Here is a 17,545-nt window from a genome sequence, read left to right as displayed (position 1 = left end):
GTTTGGCTGGATATGAAATTCTGGGTTGAAAATTCTTTTCTTTAAGAATATTGAATATTGGCCCCCACTCTCTTCTGGCTTGCAGGGTTTCTGCTGAGAGATCCGCTGTTAGTCTGATGGGCTTCCCGTTGTGGGTAACCCGACCTTTCTCTCTGGCTGCTCTTGGCATTTTTTCCTTCATTTCAACCTTGGTGCATCTGACAATTATGTGTCTTGGGATTGTTCTTCTCGAGGAGTATCTTTGTGGTGTTCTCTGTATTTCCTGAATTTGAATGTTGGCCTGCCTTACTAGGTTGGGGAAGTTCTCCTGGATAATATCCTGCAGAGTGTTTTCCAGCTTGGTTCCATTCTGCCCGTCACTTTCAGGTACACCAGTCAAACATTGACTTGGTCTTTTCACATAGACCCATATTTCTTGGAGGTTTTGTTTGTTTCTTTTTACTCTTTTTTCTCTAAACTTCTCTTCTTGCTTCATTTCATTAATTTGACCTTCAATCACTGATACCCTTTCTTCCACTTGATTGAATTGGCTACTGAAGCTTGCGCATGCGTCACGTAGTTCTTGTGCAATGGTTTTCAGCTCCACCAGGTCATTTAAGATCTTCTCTACACTGTTTATTCTAGTTAGCCATTCGTCTAATCTTTTTTCAAGGTTTTTAGCTTCCTTGCATTAGGTTCGAACATCCTCCTTTAGCTCGGAGAATTTTGTTATTACCAACTTTCTGAAGCCTACTTCTGTCAAGTCGTCAAAAGTCATTCTCCATCCTGCTTTGTTCTGTTGCTGGTGAGGAGCTGTGATCCTTTGGAGGAGAAGGGGCACTCTGGTTTTTAGAATTTTCAGCTTTTCTGCTCTGGTTTCTCCCCATCTTTGTGGTTTTTATCTACCTTTGGTCTTTGATGATGGTGACCTACAGATGGGGTTTTGGTGTGGATGTCCTTTTTGTTGATTGTGGGCGGCAAGCCACCCAGGTGCCGAGGCGAGAGACCGAGGACACGAGCTGTTCCAGTATAATAAAATATAAAACAAGAATAGTTATGCCAGATATGGATCTTAGATATGATTATATATGAATATCATTAATCATTAGTTTGTAGCAATTACTCTTTATCCCAATATTATAATAATCCTCGCTCTATAATCATAACCTGGAAAAACCAGGCCATACAGAGATAGGAGCTGAGGGGACACAGTGCAAAGTGACCAGAAGACAAGATTGCAAGCCTTCTGTTATGCGCAGACAGGGCCACCAGAAGGGCTCCTTGGTCTAGGGGTGACGCCAGCATCTGGGAAGACGCCTGTTGCCAGGCGGACCATGGTCTAGCGGTAGCGAAAAGTGTCAAGGGACAACACCCGCTACTTAGCAGACCAGGAAAGGGAGTCTCCCTTTCCCCGGGGGAGTTTAGAGTTTCCCCGGGGGAGTTTCCTCCTCTTGTGGAGGGCCTGACATTAGACAGGCTTGCCCGCAGTTATCCGGAGGCCTAACCATCTCCCTGTGATGCTGTGCTTCAGTGATCACGCTCCTAGTCCGCCTTCATGTTCCATCCTGTACACCTGGTTCTGCCTTCTAGATAGCAGTAGTAAATTAGTGAAAGTACTAAAAGTCTCTGATATGCAGAAATAATGGTGTAAGCTGTCTTTCTCTTTGTCTCCTGTCTCTCTCTGCCTCGGCTGCCAGGCAGGGAAGGGCCCCCTGTCCAGGGGACACGTGACCCACGTGACCTTACCCATCATTGGAGATGACTCACACTCTTTACCCTGCCCCTTTTGCTTTGTATCCAATAAATAACTGTGCAGCCAGACATTCGGGGCCACTACTGGTCTCTGCACATTGGTGGTAGTGGTCCCCTGGGCCCAGCTGCCTTTTCTTTTATCTCTTTGTCTTGTGTCTTTATTTCTACACTCTCTCCTCTCCGCACACGGGGAGAGACCCACCGACCCTGTGGGGCTGGACCCTACAGTTGATGTTGATGCTATTCCTTTCTGTTTGTTAGTTTTCCTTCTAATAGTCAGGTCCCTCAGCTGCAGGTCTGTTGGAGTTTGCTGGAGGTCCACTCCAGACCCTGTTTGCCTGGGTTTCACCAGCAGAGGCTGCAGAACAGCAAATATTGCTGCCTGATCCTTCCTCTGGAAGCTTCATCTCAGAGGGGCACCTGGCTGTATGAGGTGTCAGTCGGCCCCTACTAGGAGGTGTCTCCAAATTAGGCTACACGGGTGTCAGGGACCCACTTGAGGAGGCGGTCTGTCCATTCTCGGAGCTCAAACACTGTACTGGGAGAACCACTGCTGTCTTCAGAGCTGTCTGACAGGGACATTTAAGTCTGCAGAAGTTTCTGCTGCCTTTTGTTCAGCTATGCCCTGCCCCCAGAGATGGAGTCTGCAGAGGCAGGTGGGCCTCGTTGAGCTGAGGTGGGCTCCACCCAGTTCAAGCTTCCTGGCTGCTTTGTTTACCTACTCAATCCTCAACAATGGTGGATGCCCCTCCCCCAGCCAGGCTTGCCGCCTCACAGTTCGATCTCAGACTAGCAGTGAGCAAGGCTCCGTGGGCATGGGACCTGCTGAGCCAGGTGCAGGATATAATCTCCTCGTGTGCCATTTGCCAAGACTTTTGGAAAAGCACAGTGTTTAGGTGGCAGTGTTCTGATTTTCCTGGTACAGTCTGTCATGGCTTCCCTTGGCTAGGAAAGGGAAATCCCCCGACCCCTTGCGCTTCCCGAGTGAGGCGATGCCCCGCCCTTCTTCGGCTCGCCCTCCATGGGCTGCACCCACTTTCCAACTAGTCCCAATGAGGTGAACCAGGTACCTCAGTTGGAAATGCAAAAATCACCCATCTTCTGCGTTGATCATGCTGGGAGCTGCAGACCGGAGCTGTTCCTACTTGGCCATCTTGGAATGGACCTCTAATTTTTGTATTTTTAGTAGAGACAGGGTTTCACCATGTTTCCCAGGCTGGTCTCGAACTCATGACCTCAAATGATCTGCCGCCTCAGCCTCCCAATCCTATTCAACCATCTTGGAACAGACCTCTAATTTTTGTATTTTTAGTAGAGACAGGGTTTCACCATGTTGCCCAGGCTGGTCTTGAACTCTTGACCTCAAGTGATCCACTGCCTCAGCCTCTCAAAGTGCTGGTATTACTGGTGTAAGCTACTGCACCCAGCCACAGCAATGCTTTCTAAAATTCATTTTCCTCTCCTCATATCCCTGCAACCTATTCTAAAGTCACTCTTCAACCTTCAACTGTATGGCTTTCCTTATGCCTCCCTGGTTCTCTCTCCTTCTCAATTCCTCTTTATTGAATAGATCAACTTAAACTCTCTTGCTTCACCTTGGTCTGTTTATTTCTTCTCTTTTCCTATTCTCAAAAGCTCCATATTCAAGCTGGCAGACAGAGCTCTCCTTTGAGTGCAGGGAAGTAACTCTCATAAAATAAATCTTGTCCTCAAAACATATTCAAAATCACAGAACAATAAGTTGAATTTCATAATCATAGAATTGCAGAAGAATCATTTTGTATATTGCTGTGGAAAAATTGTAGACTTCTTTTTGAGCAGGAATCCCAAACTCAAATGCCCACAGGTATGTAATAGAAAAGAGGGCTGGAGACCAAGTGTAAAATAATGACAAATGATGAAGACTGGTGCAGGCATTACTCAGCTCCAACTAAAGATGCCATGTGGGAATGCAGGCTCAGAATTGACATATTTTCTGATGTTTTAAGAGAAATTAGAAACCCATATTTTTGTGTAGAACTTCCCAATTTTAAAAGCACTGTGTGGGGGGCGAAAAAACCTAGGCAAGATTCGGCCCATAATCTTGGCCCAAAATTTGGTTTACAACCTCTGATATCAAGGAACCTGTGGTTGGCATTCCCAAGTCCATTTGATGATATCAAGTCAACTTTAGTGTTGTTGCCTGCTTAGGAAGAAGACAAGGAAGAGGGTCTAGAGGAGATATGCTATGAGGACATGGAGTCCTTCACAATCTCCAGTGGAAACACTTATTTTGTCTTTGTACCCCTGGAAGAAGAAGAGCATTGCAGGAAGTCCCATTCCACCTTCTCAGCCATGTTCATCAACGACACTTCCAGTGCCAAGTTCATAGAACAAGTGACAATTCCATCGAGACTAATTTTAGAAATTAAGAAACAGTGAGTAAAAAACTATTTTATTCTCATCCTGATGTTCTGAGTTTTGTAAACAAGGTGAAATATTAAAAAAAAAAAAAGGATTGGACTGGTATCAGTTGGATAAAGAAAAAAATGTAGGTAACTGAAGGAAGGTAGGGGTGAGAAACACAATAAAAAATGGCAAAATCCAGGAATTATTTGCAGTCACAGATATCTTCTGTGAGAGTGACCCCCTGCACCCACCTCAGGAGGCTCTCTGCTGGCTTGGGCCTTGGAGATAAGATACAGTGTTTTCCCTGACAGATACTTTTGGGTTCTAGTTCCTGGTACATCTGTAATCATAGGCTTCTTTTCTTTTTCTATTTTAATTCTATAGATATACACCATAAATATAAATATCTGATGTATGGTATTTTGTACTCAGTATGTGCAAAATATAAGAATGGAACTGTCCACTCATAGAGTATATCCATGTCCATCGCTAGAAGACATGACCAAAAGATGCTACCAAAGAGTTTTTTTGCAGAAAATGTAAGAACAATGAAGAATAGAGAAATGACCCATAATCCCACCACTGAGAATTTACTTCCCCTAACTCCCAAGTTTCTGGGCCTTTGTGTTTGAGTTTGGATCAAATGTGGACATTTGTGTTTGCCTTTTGGATGGCATTCTCATTGTCCTCCTGCCTCTACAATGTCATAGGAGGGCTCATCAGCTAGAGATCTCCTGGTTCATTCACCTCCTGTATGTAACATGGGCAGGAGGCTGGAGACAAGGAATGAAAGGAGTGCAATCAGGCCTTTGGGCTCTTTCTCCTACACCTGAGCAGCATCTCACCTTGGAAATGTCTCTTGACTCAAACATCATCCCTCTCCTTCCTCTACCAGAGGCCATCATCTGCCCTCTCCATAGCAGATAGGACAAAGGCCAGCAAGGACTATCACAGGAGCTATTATTTACTGAGTGTATTTAATCCCCTTAATAACTGTGAGAGAGTTACCATACTTAACTCCATTTTACAGATGAAGAAACTGAGGCTCAGAGAGTTAGTCATTTGGCCTAGATCTCCAGGACAGGAAGCAGTTTGATCCAAGATATGAATCCAGACAGACCCTGTAACTCCAGAATCTTGCACCAACCACTATGCTATCTGCCTTATGACTAACCAGAAAAAAAATTATCTGTCCAACTGATTGGGTTTGTATACTGAAGGATAACATGCATTCATAAAAGTATGAAAATCATAAGTGTATAGCTCAACGAATTGCCCAAATATGACACAGTTGATACCCAAAGCCCACAAGAAATAGAACCATTACCAGCCCTCAAGTGTACCCATCCCAAGTCACCACTCTCTCTTCCCCAAAGATAACAAATATTATAACTTCTGAGTTTATTTTGCTTATTTTTTTACTTTATCTAAATTAAGTCATACAGAACTCACTCTTTTATTATGTTTATGAGACGTATATATTATTGAATGTGGCTAGGGTTCAGTTTTTATTTCTGTATAGTATCCCGTTATAAAAAAATATTATCCATTTTATTAATCCATTTTACTGATACACATTTGGTCTTTCCAATTTGGGGATATACCAATAATGTTGCTCTGAACATTCTTGTACAAGTCTTCTGGTGAATATATGTACATGTTTCTGTTACATATAGAACTAAGAGTGGAACTGTTGACTCACAGAGTGTGTGTGTCCATATCCGTCTTTAGGAGATACAGCCGAAAGATACTACAAGGAGTTTTCAAAAGTGGTTTTTAACAGTTTTACAGTTTATAACAGCATATGAGAACTTCAATTGCTCCACAACGTCAGTGGTATTGTCAGTGGTTTTTATTTTAGCTGTTCTGATATAGTTATAGTGGTGTTTCATTGTGGTTTTAATATGTATTCTCCTGATGAATATGATATTGTATACCTTTAAAAATACTCATTGGGCCATTTGGTTATCTTTTTGGGAAATGCCTAGCAAAATCTTTTGCCTATTATTTTTCTGGTCGATTTTCTGTCTTTTTTTAAATTAATTTATGGGAATTAATTATATATTCTATAGCCGGGCATGGTGGTGTGTGCCTGTAATTCCAGCTACTCAAGAGGCTGAAGCAGGAGAATTGCCTGAACCCAGGAGGCGGAGGTTACAGTGAACCAAGAGAGTGCTGCTGCACTCCCGACTGGGAGACAGAGTGAAACTCCGTCTCAAAAAAAAATTAAATTATATATTCTATATAAGGCTTTGTCAGATAAATAAATGGCAAATGTTCATCCCCTCTCTGCACTTGCCTTTTTAAACTCTTTCAAGGTATATCTTTTAATGAACAGAAGTTCTTATTTCTAATAAGGTCCAATTCATCAATTTTTAAATTAGGGTTAATTTACTTTGTGCCTTACCCCCAAGGACATGGAGATGTTCTCCGAAGTTATATATTTAAAATGTTATTGTTTTCAACTTCCATATTAACATCTAAAATCCACCTGGAACTGATTTTTTGTTTACAGTGTGAAATAGGGGTCAAGATTCACTTCTTTCCCATACAGATAACCAGTTGATCCTGGGTCACTTAATGAGGAGACTCTTCTCTCCCCCACTGCTCTGCGACGTGTCTTTTCTAGTTCTCTATGTGTCTATCCAATGACTTCACGCTGCTTTATTACTACAGCTTTACATTAAGCCTTAATATCTGATAGTGTAAGTCCTCCACCTTTAGTCTTCTCCCTCCATTATTCTTGGCTCTTTGTATTTCTACATAATTTTTAAAATTAGCTCAAGTTTCCATAAGACATCTGCTGCGATGTTGTTTCTTGTTATTGCATTGAATCTATAGATCAGTTTTTGGAAACTGACATCTTAACAGTACATGGCCAAAAAAGTACCATACATTTTTAAAAGGAAGAAATGATAAGCTGAGAAGCAACATTTGCAACTCACATCAAAGTCAATGACCTTCATGTCCCTAGTATATGAAGAGCTCCTAGAAATTGATTTGTAAAAAAAGAACAGCTATTCACAACAGAGAAATGGGCAAAAGACATTCATGGACAGTACACAGAAAGAGAAATTAAATACTCTTGGGGTTTTTTGAGGCAAGGTTTCACTGTCACCCAGGCTGGAGTGCAGTGGCATGACTCACTGCAGCCTTAACCTCCTGAGTAGATGGGACCATAGGCGTATGTCACCATGACCAGCTAATTTTTAAAATATTTTATAGAGATGGGGGTCTCACCATGTTGCCCAGGCTGGTCTCGAACTCCTAGGTTCAAGCAATCCTCCTGCTTCCGTCTCCCAAAGTGCTGGGATCATAGGCATGAGCCACAGTGCCCAGCCTAAATAATCTTAAGCACATGAAAATATGCTCAGTCTCAATCATAATATGACAAAATTGTCAAATTTAGACGTCTGACAATACACTCTGAGACTGTGGAGAAATAGGAACATTGCTGATAAGAATACAAATTGCCTTCTAGTGGAAAACAGTTTGGCCATATCTGCCAAAACCACAAATGTATTTTAACCTTTGATTCAGCAATTCCAGTTCAAGGTCATTTATCCAAAGAAACAATTCTACATCTGACATACATAATGTCCTCCAGCAGTGGTATGGTTAAAAGAGTAATGGTCCATTTACACAATGAAATGCAATGTAGCTGGGAAATGAAATGAAGAATGAGTGAAAGGGGGAAGCACTTTGGGTCTCCATATGGAAAGACCTCTCATGGGTCATGATTGCTGGCAGGGCTGACCCTGGCTGGTCTCTCCCTCAGACTTCGAGCTGGCTTCTTCGAGCACCTTGAGAAGTGGTTTGACCAGTGTTCCCTCAACACCCGGGTCACCGTGGCCACCAAAATCAATGAGCTGGATTCAGAACTGGAGCTGCATCTGCACCTGCACCAGCCAAGAGCCCAGCAGATTGAAAAAGACATCCACAACGTCAGGGCAGGTACAGATGCTGCCTGGGAATGTCTGCCCTGCCCGCAGCCACTCCTTCAGCGTCTGCTCCACCGCGGCTCCATGTTCATTAGCTGCCCCAGTTTGTACCATGCAATGTTTAGCATGTTCTCATCACACCATGGAAGATGTACATGAGGGTTCGCACCTCTGAGGCTTGCAGAAAAAGGTAGTACTCAGAATCCTTCTGTGAGATTTTTTTCTCATTTCCATTTTTTTCTCAAGAGGGTGTTATAGTTGAAAACAAAGAGTGTTGTACTGTTTTAGCTCTTGGAACCCAGATCTGCTCATACACCTGTCAGATACACACCTGCATGGTGGATGTTCTAGAGGCAAGCTCATAGCTCAGGGAGTTGAAGCTCTCAGTTTCAACTCCTGTGACCGTGTGACCCTATACAGGTTACCTGACCTCTCTGACTCCTCTCTCACCTGCAGAAGGGGTTGATAGAAGTGTTTAAGGAGGTGGTGATAAACCCTTTTAAAATGGTATAGTAAGGAATCATGAGCACCTTGTACAAGATACAGCCTCCAAAAGTGGTAGCCATTATTTCTACTTTATCATTTATCATACTTAAAAATACATGCATTTCACACCTATGTGGTGGACTCTGTTAATGCGGGGCGGGGGGGCATGTTTTCAGTAGGATCCTTCAATGACCTCTGTTGGTTTTTCACCCAAATTATACTCCAACTCCTTCAAAGCCCTTTAGAGCTATCAGAGAGCCCCATCACTAACCCATGCAAACTCCTATTCCTGGAGCAGGGAAAGAGTTGTGCAAGTTGACAACTGGCCTTGAATCCCAGCGTTTGTGGGCTCAGGCAACTTGTGTGGCATTTGGAACCTCATTGTTCTCATCTGGAAAATGTGTGTGCTAAATGCACTGAGGAATAAAAAGGATTCTATGTGCACTGAGTAAAAGCTCCCTGAAGGCTGGCTCCCTTTCCTTGCCACGGCCCCTGACCCAATACACAGTGTGGAAAACAAGGCCAGAGAAGCAAAGTCCCAGCATCTCACCATTCATTTTTGGCAGAGTTGAGACCACAGCACTTCCACCACTTCAGATGATAGTGGGATCAGATGGGAGGTGGTCGGGGTCGGGGGGGTCTAGGGACTCTCTGCTCATTTAAAGGCCCATGATGGAGCTCTGGAAGCCCAGTCCTTGTTCTTGCCACTCCACCTTGGAAGACAGTTGGAATTCAGGCTCACTGGACATAAGTATCCGCTGATGTTAAGGAGCAAACTCAGACTGCTCAGTGCTGTACTTGCTGTTACCCACCAGACCCTCTCACCTAGATCTCAGCCCTCCCCAACACCCCCTGCCCATCCTGCCTGCTACTCAGCTGCTTCCCAGACTCTCCATCTTCCTGGCTGTGTTCCCTCTGCTCCGGGCAGGGTGTCTCCACAAACAGGAGCTCCCTGCTCATGGCCAGGCCTCCTCTCCAGCCCAAGCCCTGATGAAGGCAACAGGGGCAGGACAAGGGGCCTTGACCTGAATCGTTCCTGTTCTGCAGCTGGCCTGGAAGAGGCAGCAGGCGGGCCTTGTTCCAGGAAAGCAATGTGCTGAGGTGAATCGGGTCCCCGGGGCCCCAGCTCTCTTAATCCTTTTTCAGCCGAGCTTTTGCTTCATCAAGAGCGGTTGGACAGCCACTGTGCTGGGGTGACCGAGACGCTGAAGAAGAAGCGGCTGATGTTCTGCCAGTTCCAAGAAGAGCAAAACGTGAGGAGCAAAAACTTCCGCCTTAAGATCTATGACATGGAGCACATCTTCTTGAATGCCACCAGGAGCCAAAAGTAAGGGGTCCTGGGAGTCTCCACCCCAGCCATGTGGCTCTGGAATCCCAGTTCGGCTGCTGCTTTCAAAGGAGCCCCCCTCCCTGTAGACACAAAAGCAGAAGGCACCTCCAGAGCCTTCTTTTGAGTTAAACTCTTCAAGAGAGTCAAGTCAAACTCTGTGTGGAATATTGCTTGGGAGGGCAGGGAGTGAGCAGCCAGAGAGCAAAGTATATGCACAGGCAGCATGCAAGGGTGCACACCATGTGCTATGAAATATCAGTGGTGGGGAAGACCACTTCCCCTCAGGAAAAATCAGGGAGGGCTTCCTGCAGGAGGCAGCATTGAAGATGAACTCAGAGGAGCCCTGAATGGAGAAAGATGGGAGAGGGTTGAATTCCACAATCAGTGAAAGAGCACTGGCCCAGCTCAGTGTAGGAGTGTTCTCAGGGCAGAGCAAGGGGCTCCAGAGAGGCCATTTGGGTTATGAGATGGAGGCCTCAGGCAGGTCACAGGGAGGAGACTGGCAAGTGTCTACGCAGCCATCAGGCACATGAGGGACAGCTGTTTCTGGTGGACTTGGTTGTAAAGAGGACACTCGCAGGGCACTCTTTTGGGGTATCATGGGTGCAGGAGCCACCTTGCTGGGGGTCAGACACAGCCCATTGGAGCAGAGACAAAGATCCAGTAGGATCTTCTGGGATTCTTTCACCAATTTGATGTGCTCTGATCCAGCACACCCAGAATGTGTCCTGCAGACACTGGAATTTTGAACTTCCTTCTACTGCCGCCTTTGCTACCCAGAGAAGCTGTGCACCTGGGCACTGCTTGTGGAGCCCAAATAGACTCCCAGGTTGTCCTCCTTTCAGGCCCAGGTCACCACCCTCCCCTCTCATGCCCCCCAAACTGGTCACCCATCAGCGTTGTGCCCCCAGGAAGGTCACCTATCACCACCTGCCCCTCCCATGTCCCCAGGATCCTCACCATCACCACCTGTCCCTCCTGTGTCCCCAGGCTGGTCATTATCATGACCGGCCCCTCCCTTGTCCCTCAGGCTGATCACCATCACCACCTGCCCCTCCCTTGTCCCCCAGGGTTGTCCCCCATCACTGTCCTGTTCCTCCTCTGTCTCCCACAGGCTGGTCACTCTCAGCAACACACTGCACCAGGAGTTGCTTAGCTATGTTGATGTCACCCAGGTGTCCCTGCGCAGCTTCCGGCAGTACTTGGAGGAGAGTCTGGGCAAACTCCGCTACTCAAATATTGAGTTCATCAAACACTGCAGGTGGGAGCCAGTGTCCAGGGCCTCTTCAGGCCACCTGAGTTTCTCTATTGAGATGTGGTCTTGTTTCCCCCTTAATTTTTAGTTTTGACAAAATAAACGTAACATCAAACTTAACATCTTAACCATTTTTAGGTGCACAGATCAGTGGCATTAAGGATATCCTGGTTGTTGTGCTACCATCACCACCACTGGTCACCAGAACTTTTTCATCTTCCCAAACTGAAACTCTGTACCATTAAACAAGAACTCCCCATTCCTCCTTCCCCATGGCCCCTGGCAACCACCATCCTCCTTTCAGTTTCTATGAATTTGAAACCTCTAGGTACTTCATATAAGTGGAATCATATATTTGTCCTTTTCTTGTCTGGCTCATTTCATTTAGCATAATATCTTCAAGGTTCATCCATGTATCATGTATCATGTGTCACAAAATCATTCCTTTTTAAGGCTGAATAATGTTCCATTGTGTGTATATATCACATTTTGTTTACCCATTCATCTTTGATGGGCATTTGGGTTGTTTCCATCTTTTGGCTATTGTGAATAATGGTGGTAGGAACATTGGTGTACAAATACCTGTTCAAGGTCCTGGTTTTAGTTATTTTGGGTATTTCCTAGAAGTGGAATTGCTGGATTAAATGGTAATTCTATGTTTAACTTTGAGAGGAACCATCATACTGTTTCCACAGCAGCTGCGCCATGTTCATTCTCACCAGCAATGCACAAGGGTTCCAGTTTCTCTACATTATCACCAACGCTTGTACTTTCTGGTGTTTTTTGTTTTTTATAATAGACCTGTTAATGGGCGTGAGGTGTTTCTATGTTGTGGTTTTGATTTGCATTTCCCTGACGATTAATGCTGTTAACCTTTCCATGTGTTTATTGGCCATTCTTTCCCCTTATTTTTACCCCTGCAATCTTAATCCTGGATGAAAGTAATCCTAGATTTAGTCTTTGACATTTTTGAAAGGCTATATTTATTTTTTAAGGCTTATGCTATTTTAAAAATCACAAATCTTTTGATCATTAGAGCATAATCAAACACAGATTGTATATAAAGTACAAAGTGGAAGCCCTCCAAAAATATATTTTCTATGTGCCTGTACTTATGTATACATGAGCAAAAAATTGTTAGTTTTGTACAGAAATGGAATCCTAGTATACATGCTGACCCACAGCCCCCCACTACCAGCATCACCAAATCATGGTGATGTAGGGAGTAAAGGAACCTCCTTTCCACCCCTGAAGTTTCAACAATTTGAGCCAATAAAACAAGGCCAGGCACAGTGGTTCATGCCTGTAATCCCAGCATTTTGGGATTCTGAGGCGGGCGGATCACCTGAGGTCAGGAGTTCGAGAGTAGCCTTGCCAACATGGAGAAACCCCGTCTCTACTAAAAATACAAAAATTAGCTGGGCATGGTGGCAGATGCCTGTAATCCCAGGTACTTGGGAGGCTGAGGAAGGAGAATTGCTTGAACCTGGGAGGCGGAGGTTGCCGTGAGCTGAGATCACACCACTGCACTCCAGCCTGGGAGACAGAGTGAGATTCCATCTCAAAACAACAACAACAACAACAAACAATAAAGACGATAAACAGATCAACGGGAAACCAATTTATTAACATGCAAGTGTGTAGGTGTCACACAAAGTTTGAAACTCAAACAAAGACCAGGTGGTTGAAGCTTAAATAGCCTCTTCATAAGAGAGTGAGAAATGGGAGATGTAGGACATTTTAGAGGAAGGGTAAATGATGTTTAGGGGAGATTAATGGACCCAAAGAACAGACAATAGCCTGGGACCAATTCTGTCTGGGCTCTGGGTGTGGTGTCAACTCCAGTCTTCCTTCCTACAACTATGCATCAGTTTCTCCTGGTTGATGAGATATCTGGGGAAGGGATTCACAACAGTTGAATATCTTCTGGAGGATCCAGCCTTTAGGTAGACAGGTGAACTTTAGAGAAAGCTCTTCCCTGCATTTGCTGCTCCCCAGGTACTCTCAGTTTGAAGTTCAAAGCAGCACATTTTTGGTTTCATTTTCTGAGCCCCAAGAGTGGGCACCTTCCATGTCAGTATCTGCAAAGCTTGCATTTGTTTTAAATATTATTAAGATTTTTCTGATTATAAAAATAGAATTTTTAAAGAAAATTTGGAAAGTAGCAAAAACTAGAACTATAATTTGACATGTTAATCATCTCTACCTTGCTTATCTCTGCATGTCTTGTATATTTTAGCTTCATTCTAGCTAATTTCTTTATATTATTCTTCCTAGTCACTGATTCACTCTGTAACTGTGTTGAACCTTCTGCAAATCTATTCATTGAGTTTTCAATTTTAATTATTATAGTTTCCATTTGTAGATATATACATATACGTATGTATATATATATACACACATATACACATATATATATATACACACATATATACGCATATATATATTTGAGACAGAGTCTTGCTCTCTCACCCAGGCTGGAATGCAGTGGCACTGTCTCCACTTACTGCAACCTCCACCTCCTGGGTTCGAGCGATTGTCCTGCCTCAGCATCCCGAGTAGCTGGGACTAGAGGCATGTGCCACGATGCCCAGCTAATTTTTGTATTTTTAGTAGAGACACGGTTTCACCATAGTGGCCAGGCTGGTCTTGAACTCCTGACCTCAAGTGATCCACCCGCCTCGGCCTCCCAAAGTGCTGGGATTACAGGTGTGAGCCACTACTCTCTGCCCATTTATAATTATATTTGATACTTTTTCAAAACTGCCTGCTCCTTGTTCATATTTTGAAGCTTACTTTTTATTCCTTTAAACATCTTAAGCCTAGTTATTTTATAGTCTATATCTGATATTTCTAATATCTAATGGTTTTTGGGAGGTCTGTTTCTGTTCTCTATTGTTTTACTGTTTCTCATGCATGGTATCTTGTATCTTGATTCCTTATCAATTTTTAAAACTACGAGTCACTCATTTTCCTTGGGACTTTATGGGTAGCATTCTTTGAGGCCTGGACTGGACATTGCATTCCTTCAGAGAGAATCCTTATTTGTTTCTGCTGGGTAACCAGGGAGCACTACCTACCCAGGACCAATTAGAATTCTCTGCTTGAGGTTTTTTGGGTCACTCCAGAGAACATGAATTCATTTTGTAAATGTATGTGAAGTCTAGTTTGTGTGATGAATTTTCAGGGGACAGAGATCTTCTTTCCTCTTTGCCCTTGGATCTAGACAGGCAAGAGTCCTGGTATCTGGTGGGGTTCGTTTCTTCCTCAGTCTTACAATGCAAATGTTGTCCTCTGGATCCAGCTCTAGGCTATCCCTTCACCTGTGCAGTCATCAAGACTGAACCTCCAAGTCTCTGGTGCAAGCAAAGTCTTGGCTTCTGGTGCTGCCCACATTCCAAGCTCCTCTTCTAGTTTCACTTCATCTGGAATTCTTTTTTTTTTTTTTTTTTTTTTTTTTGAGGTAGAATCTTACTCTGTCAGCCAGGCTGGAGTGCAGTGGCGCAATCTCGGCTCACTGCAACCTCTCCCTCCTAGGCTTAAGAAATCCTTCCATCTCAGCCTCCCAAGTAGCTGGAATCACAGGCACATGCCACCACACCTGGCTAATTTTTTTTACTTTTTTAGAGACAGGGTCATGCTGCCCAGGCTAATCTTGAACTCCTGGCCTCAAGTGATTTTCCTGCCTCAGCCTCCCAAACTTCTGGGATTACAGACATGAGCCACTGTGCCTGGCAAGTTCATGTGGAATTCTTACCTTTATACAGTTCCAAGAAAGCTATTTTTATTTCGAATTTTGTTTCAGTTGGGTCTGTTAGAGTCTCCAACCTGATGAACTGACAAAAATGGAAATTCTGCACTATTTATGAATCCTACTCCTGTCCTTAAGCTATCTGTGTTCGTTTTCCCACATCTTGAACTCTAACCGGAAGCCTAGATTAAAAGTGTGTGTCAGCCACAGTATTTGGGATAGATGAGAACGCTTAGGTCTGATCTGTGGCTTTTATTTCTCTTTGATTATTTTCAGATTGTTTTCAGAGGGAGGCAACTTTTCTCCTAAAGAAATCAATTCACTGTGTTCCCGACTGGAGAAGGAAGCTGCCCGGATAGAGTTGGTTGAAAGTGTCATCATGCTCAACATGGAGAAGATGGAGAACGAGTACCTGGACCAGGTAGGGCCCCCAACCAGGCCCCAGGCCAACCGGTTCCACAGTATCCCTTGCTCAACTCCCTCTGAAGGGAGGGCCAAGCCCTCCATCCAACCATTCACTGGGCCTGTCCCCCTCCTCCTTCAGAGTCCAAAAGGTCCAAATTAAGCCCCTGTCCTTTACCCTTTATCTCTCTGTACAGGCCAATGATGTCATCAACAAGTTTGAAAGCAAATTCCATAACCTGTCTGTGGACCTTATTTTCATAGAGAAAATCCAGCGGTTGCTGACGAATCTGCAAGTGAAAATCAAGTGCCAGGTAGGATAGATTCATTCTTCATCAAGGATCTTTATCACACACACCTGCACACCAGGCACTGTCCCCGGTGCTGGGAGGCCATTGTGGTCTCTGTCCCGTGTGTGGGACTTGCTCTCCAGCCAGGAAGACAGACACAATCTTTTTTTTCTTTCTTTTTTTTTTTTTCAGACAGGGTCTTGCTTTGTCACTCAGGCTGGAGTGCAGTGGCGTGAACATAGCTCACTGTAGCCTCAACTTCCTGGGCTCAAGAGATCCTCCAACCTCAGTCCCACAAGTAGCTGGGACTATAGGCACACGCCACTATGCCCAGCCAATTTTTTCTATTTTTTGTAGAGATGGGGTCTCCCTATGTTGCCCAGGCTGATCTTGAATTCCTGGGCTCAAGCGATCCTCCTGCCTCAACCTCCCAAAGTGCTGGGATTACAGACATGAGCCACTGCGCCTGGCCAAAAATAAAATCTTAATAACTGCTAGTGTTTACTAGTTATTGAGCACCATGCATCCTGCTAAGCAACTTATTTTGATTAGCTGTGTTAGTCCTCACAAGAACTATAGGAGGCAAGTACTGTTTTTATCTCCATTTTAGAGATAAACTGAGGCAGTATTTTAGTGACTTAGGTAGGAACACAGAGCTCTTAAAGGGTAAAGTCAAAATGTGAACCCAGGTCTGACCGACACCAGAGCTTATGGCCTTAACCACAAACAGGCCATCTGTGCAACAGAAGGAGAAGGTGGCTGCGTGGGGATTGAGGGGCCAGAGGACTTAACCTGGGCTAAGAAAGTGGGGATTCCAGAGGCTTGAGGGAGAAGTAGGAACCAGCCAGGTAGGCGGTGGGGAGTGAAGCATTCTGGAGAGATGATGGAGAAAATCCAGGGGGCTGGAGCCCAGGACTGCAAGAGTGTGAGGGAGAGTGGGGAGCTCTGTGGTTGGAGAGCACCAGTGGGCAGACAGTGGGGGCCTGGGAAGGGTTCGGGTGGGGCTGTGTGCTCAGGGCTGCACTTCGAGGGTGGGGGTCCTGGCTGCTGACCACAGAAAGGCTGGAGGTGGGTAGGAGTGAGGCAGAAGTGCGAGGCTGATGGGGAGAGAATCATGGCCTGGGCACAATGTCAGCAGGGACACATTCTGATTCCAGAGCTGAGTGGAAGTGGGATGGGAGGGACTTGGGGTACACTGGAAATGAAGGTCCTGGGTTATCTGCATAGGTCAATGCCCATTCAGGGAACAATGTTTGAGGACCCACTAGGACTAGGACAAGCCGAGGTGAGGACAGACTTGTCTTTTGGGAGTGGCAAGTGCAGTTCGATAAAAGAAGTGTTTGCTGGCATCTCACGCTCTGAGATAGGGACTCCAGACCCAGCTTCCTGCCCGTTTCACCCCAGGAAGCACTTAATTCATCCATCTGTGAAATGGGAATCATAAAAGCAATTCCTAATATTATGGCACCGATAAAGGAGCTGATATGTGCTAAACTCATGACATAGTCCCTGGAGCATAGTGAATCCTCAGTAAAGGCAGGCTCTGGTGGAGGCCCCAGATGAACCTCTCAGGACTGGCTTCCAGTCATTCCAGAAGGAGCAGGAGGCAGCTCCAGGGAGCAGAGCCCATGGCTGCAGGGCATGTCACCACACTCTTGTTTGAGGAGTATATTCCTAAAGGGCCTCCAGCTGGTGCTGGCACTGATTCTTTTTTCTGAGCTAATATCTGGGGACTGTTCACAGTGTACAGGGGTTGCATTTCAAAATATCTTAACACCTGTGATAAACAAAATACATTTCCATCATGGACAATACTGGGAATATAGAACAAATACAAAACAGAGAATAAACCATAATTCTGCCACATAGCATAACCCCTGTTTAAGATTTCAATTTATTTTTTGAGTTTTTTTCCTATACATGAAAAGATGGGGATATGCCAAAATTGGCTGTTTGCTATTTATACCAGTT

General features: G+C 44.7%; 1 protein-coding gene across 7 annotated transcripts in view; it reads left to right on the top strand.

The window, feature by feature from the left end:
• The window catches only part of CCDC180 (coiled-coil domain containing 180), a 90,636-nt gene that overhangs the window by 48,901 nt on the left and 24,190 nt on the right, over positions 1 to 17,545 (top strand). For 5 of the 7 annotated variants that reach the window (XM_055117824.2, XM_063594283.1, XM_063594284.1 and 2 more), the window contains 6 exons: positions 3,922 to 4,148; positions 7,898 to 8,073; positions 9,693 to 9,873; positions 10,991 to 11,137; positions 15,159 to 15,303; positions 15,482 to 15,598. In XM_055117824.2, the coding sequence (XP_054973799.1) occupies positions 3,922 to 4,148; positions 7,898 to 8,073; positions 9,693 to 9,873; positions 10,991 to 11,137; positions 15,159 to 15,303; positions 15,482 to 15,598 (993 nt within the window). The remainder of the gene's footprint in view (positions 1 to 3,921; positions 4,149 to 7,897; positions 8,074 to 9,692; positions 9,874 to 10,990; positions 11,138 to 15,158; positions 15,304 to 15,481; positions 15,599 to 17,545) is intronic. The other 2 variants (XM_034967842.3, XM_055117826.2) reach the window with 1 other exon arrangement.

This window comes from Pan paniscus, chromosome 11 (assembly GCF_029289425.2).
Source record: "Pan paniscus chromosome 11, NHGRI_mPanPan1-v2.0_pri, whole genome shotgun sequence".
Lineage (NCBI taxonomy): Eukaryota > Metazoa > Chordata > Mammalia > Primates > Hominidae > Pan > Pan paniscus.
Note: the sequence above shows the minus strand (reverse complement) of the source record. Positions and strands in the feature narration are given on the sequence as shown.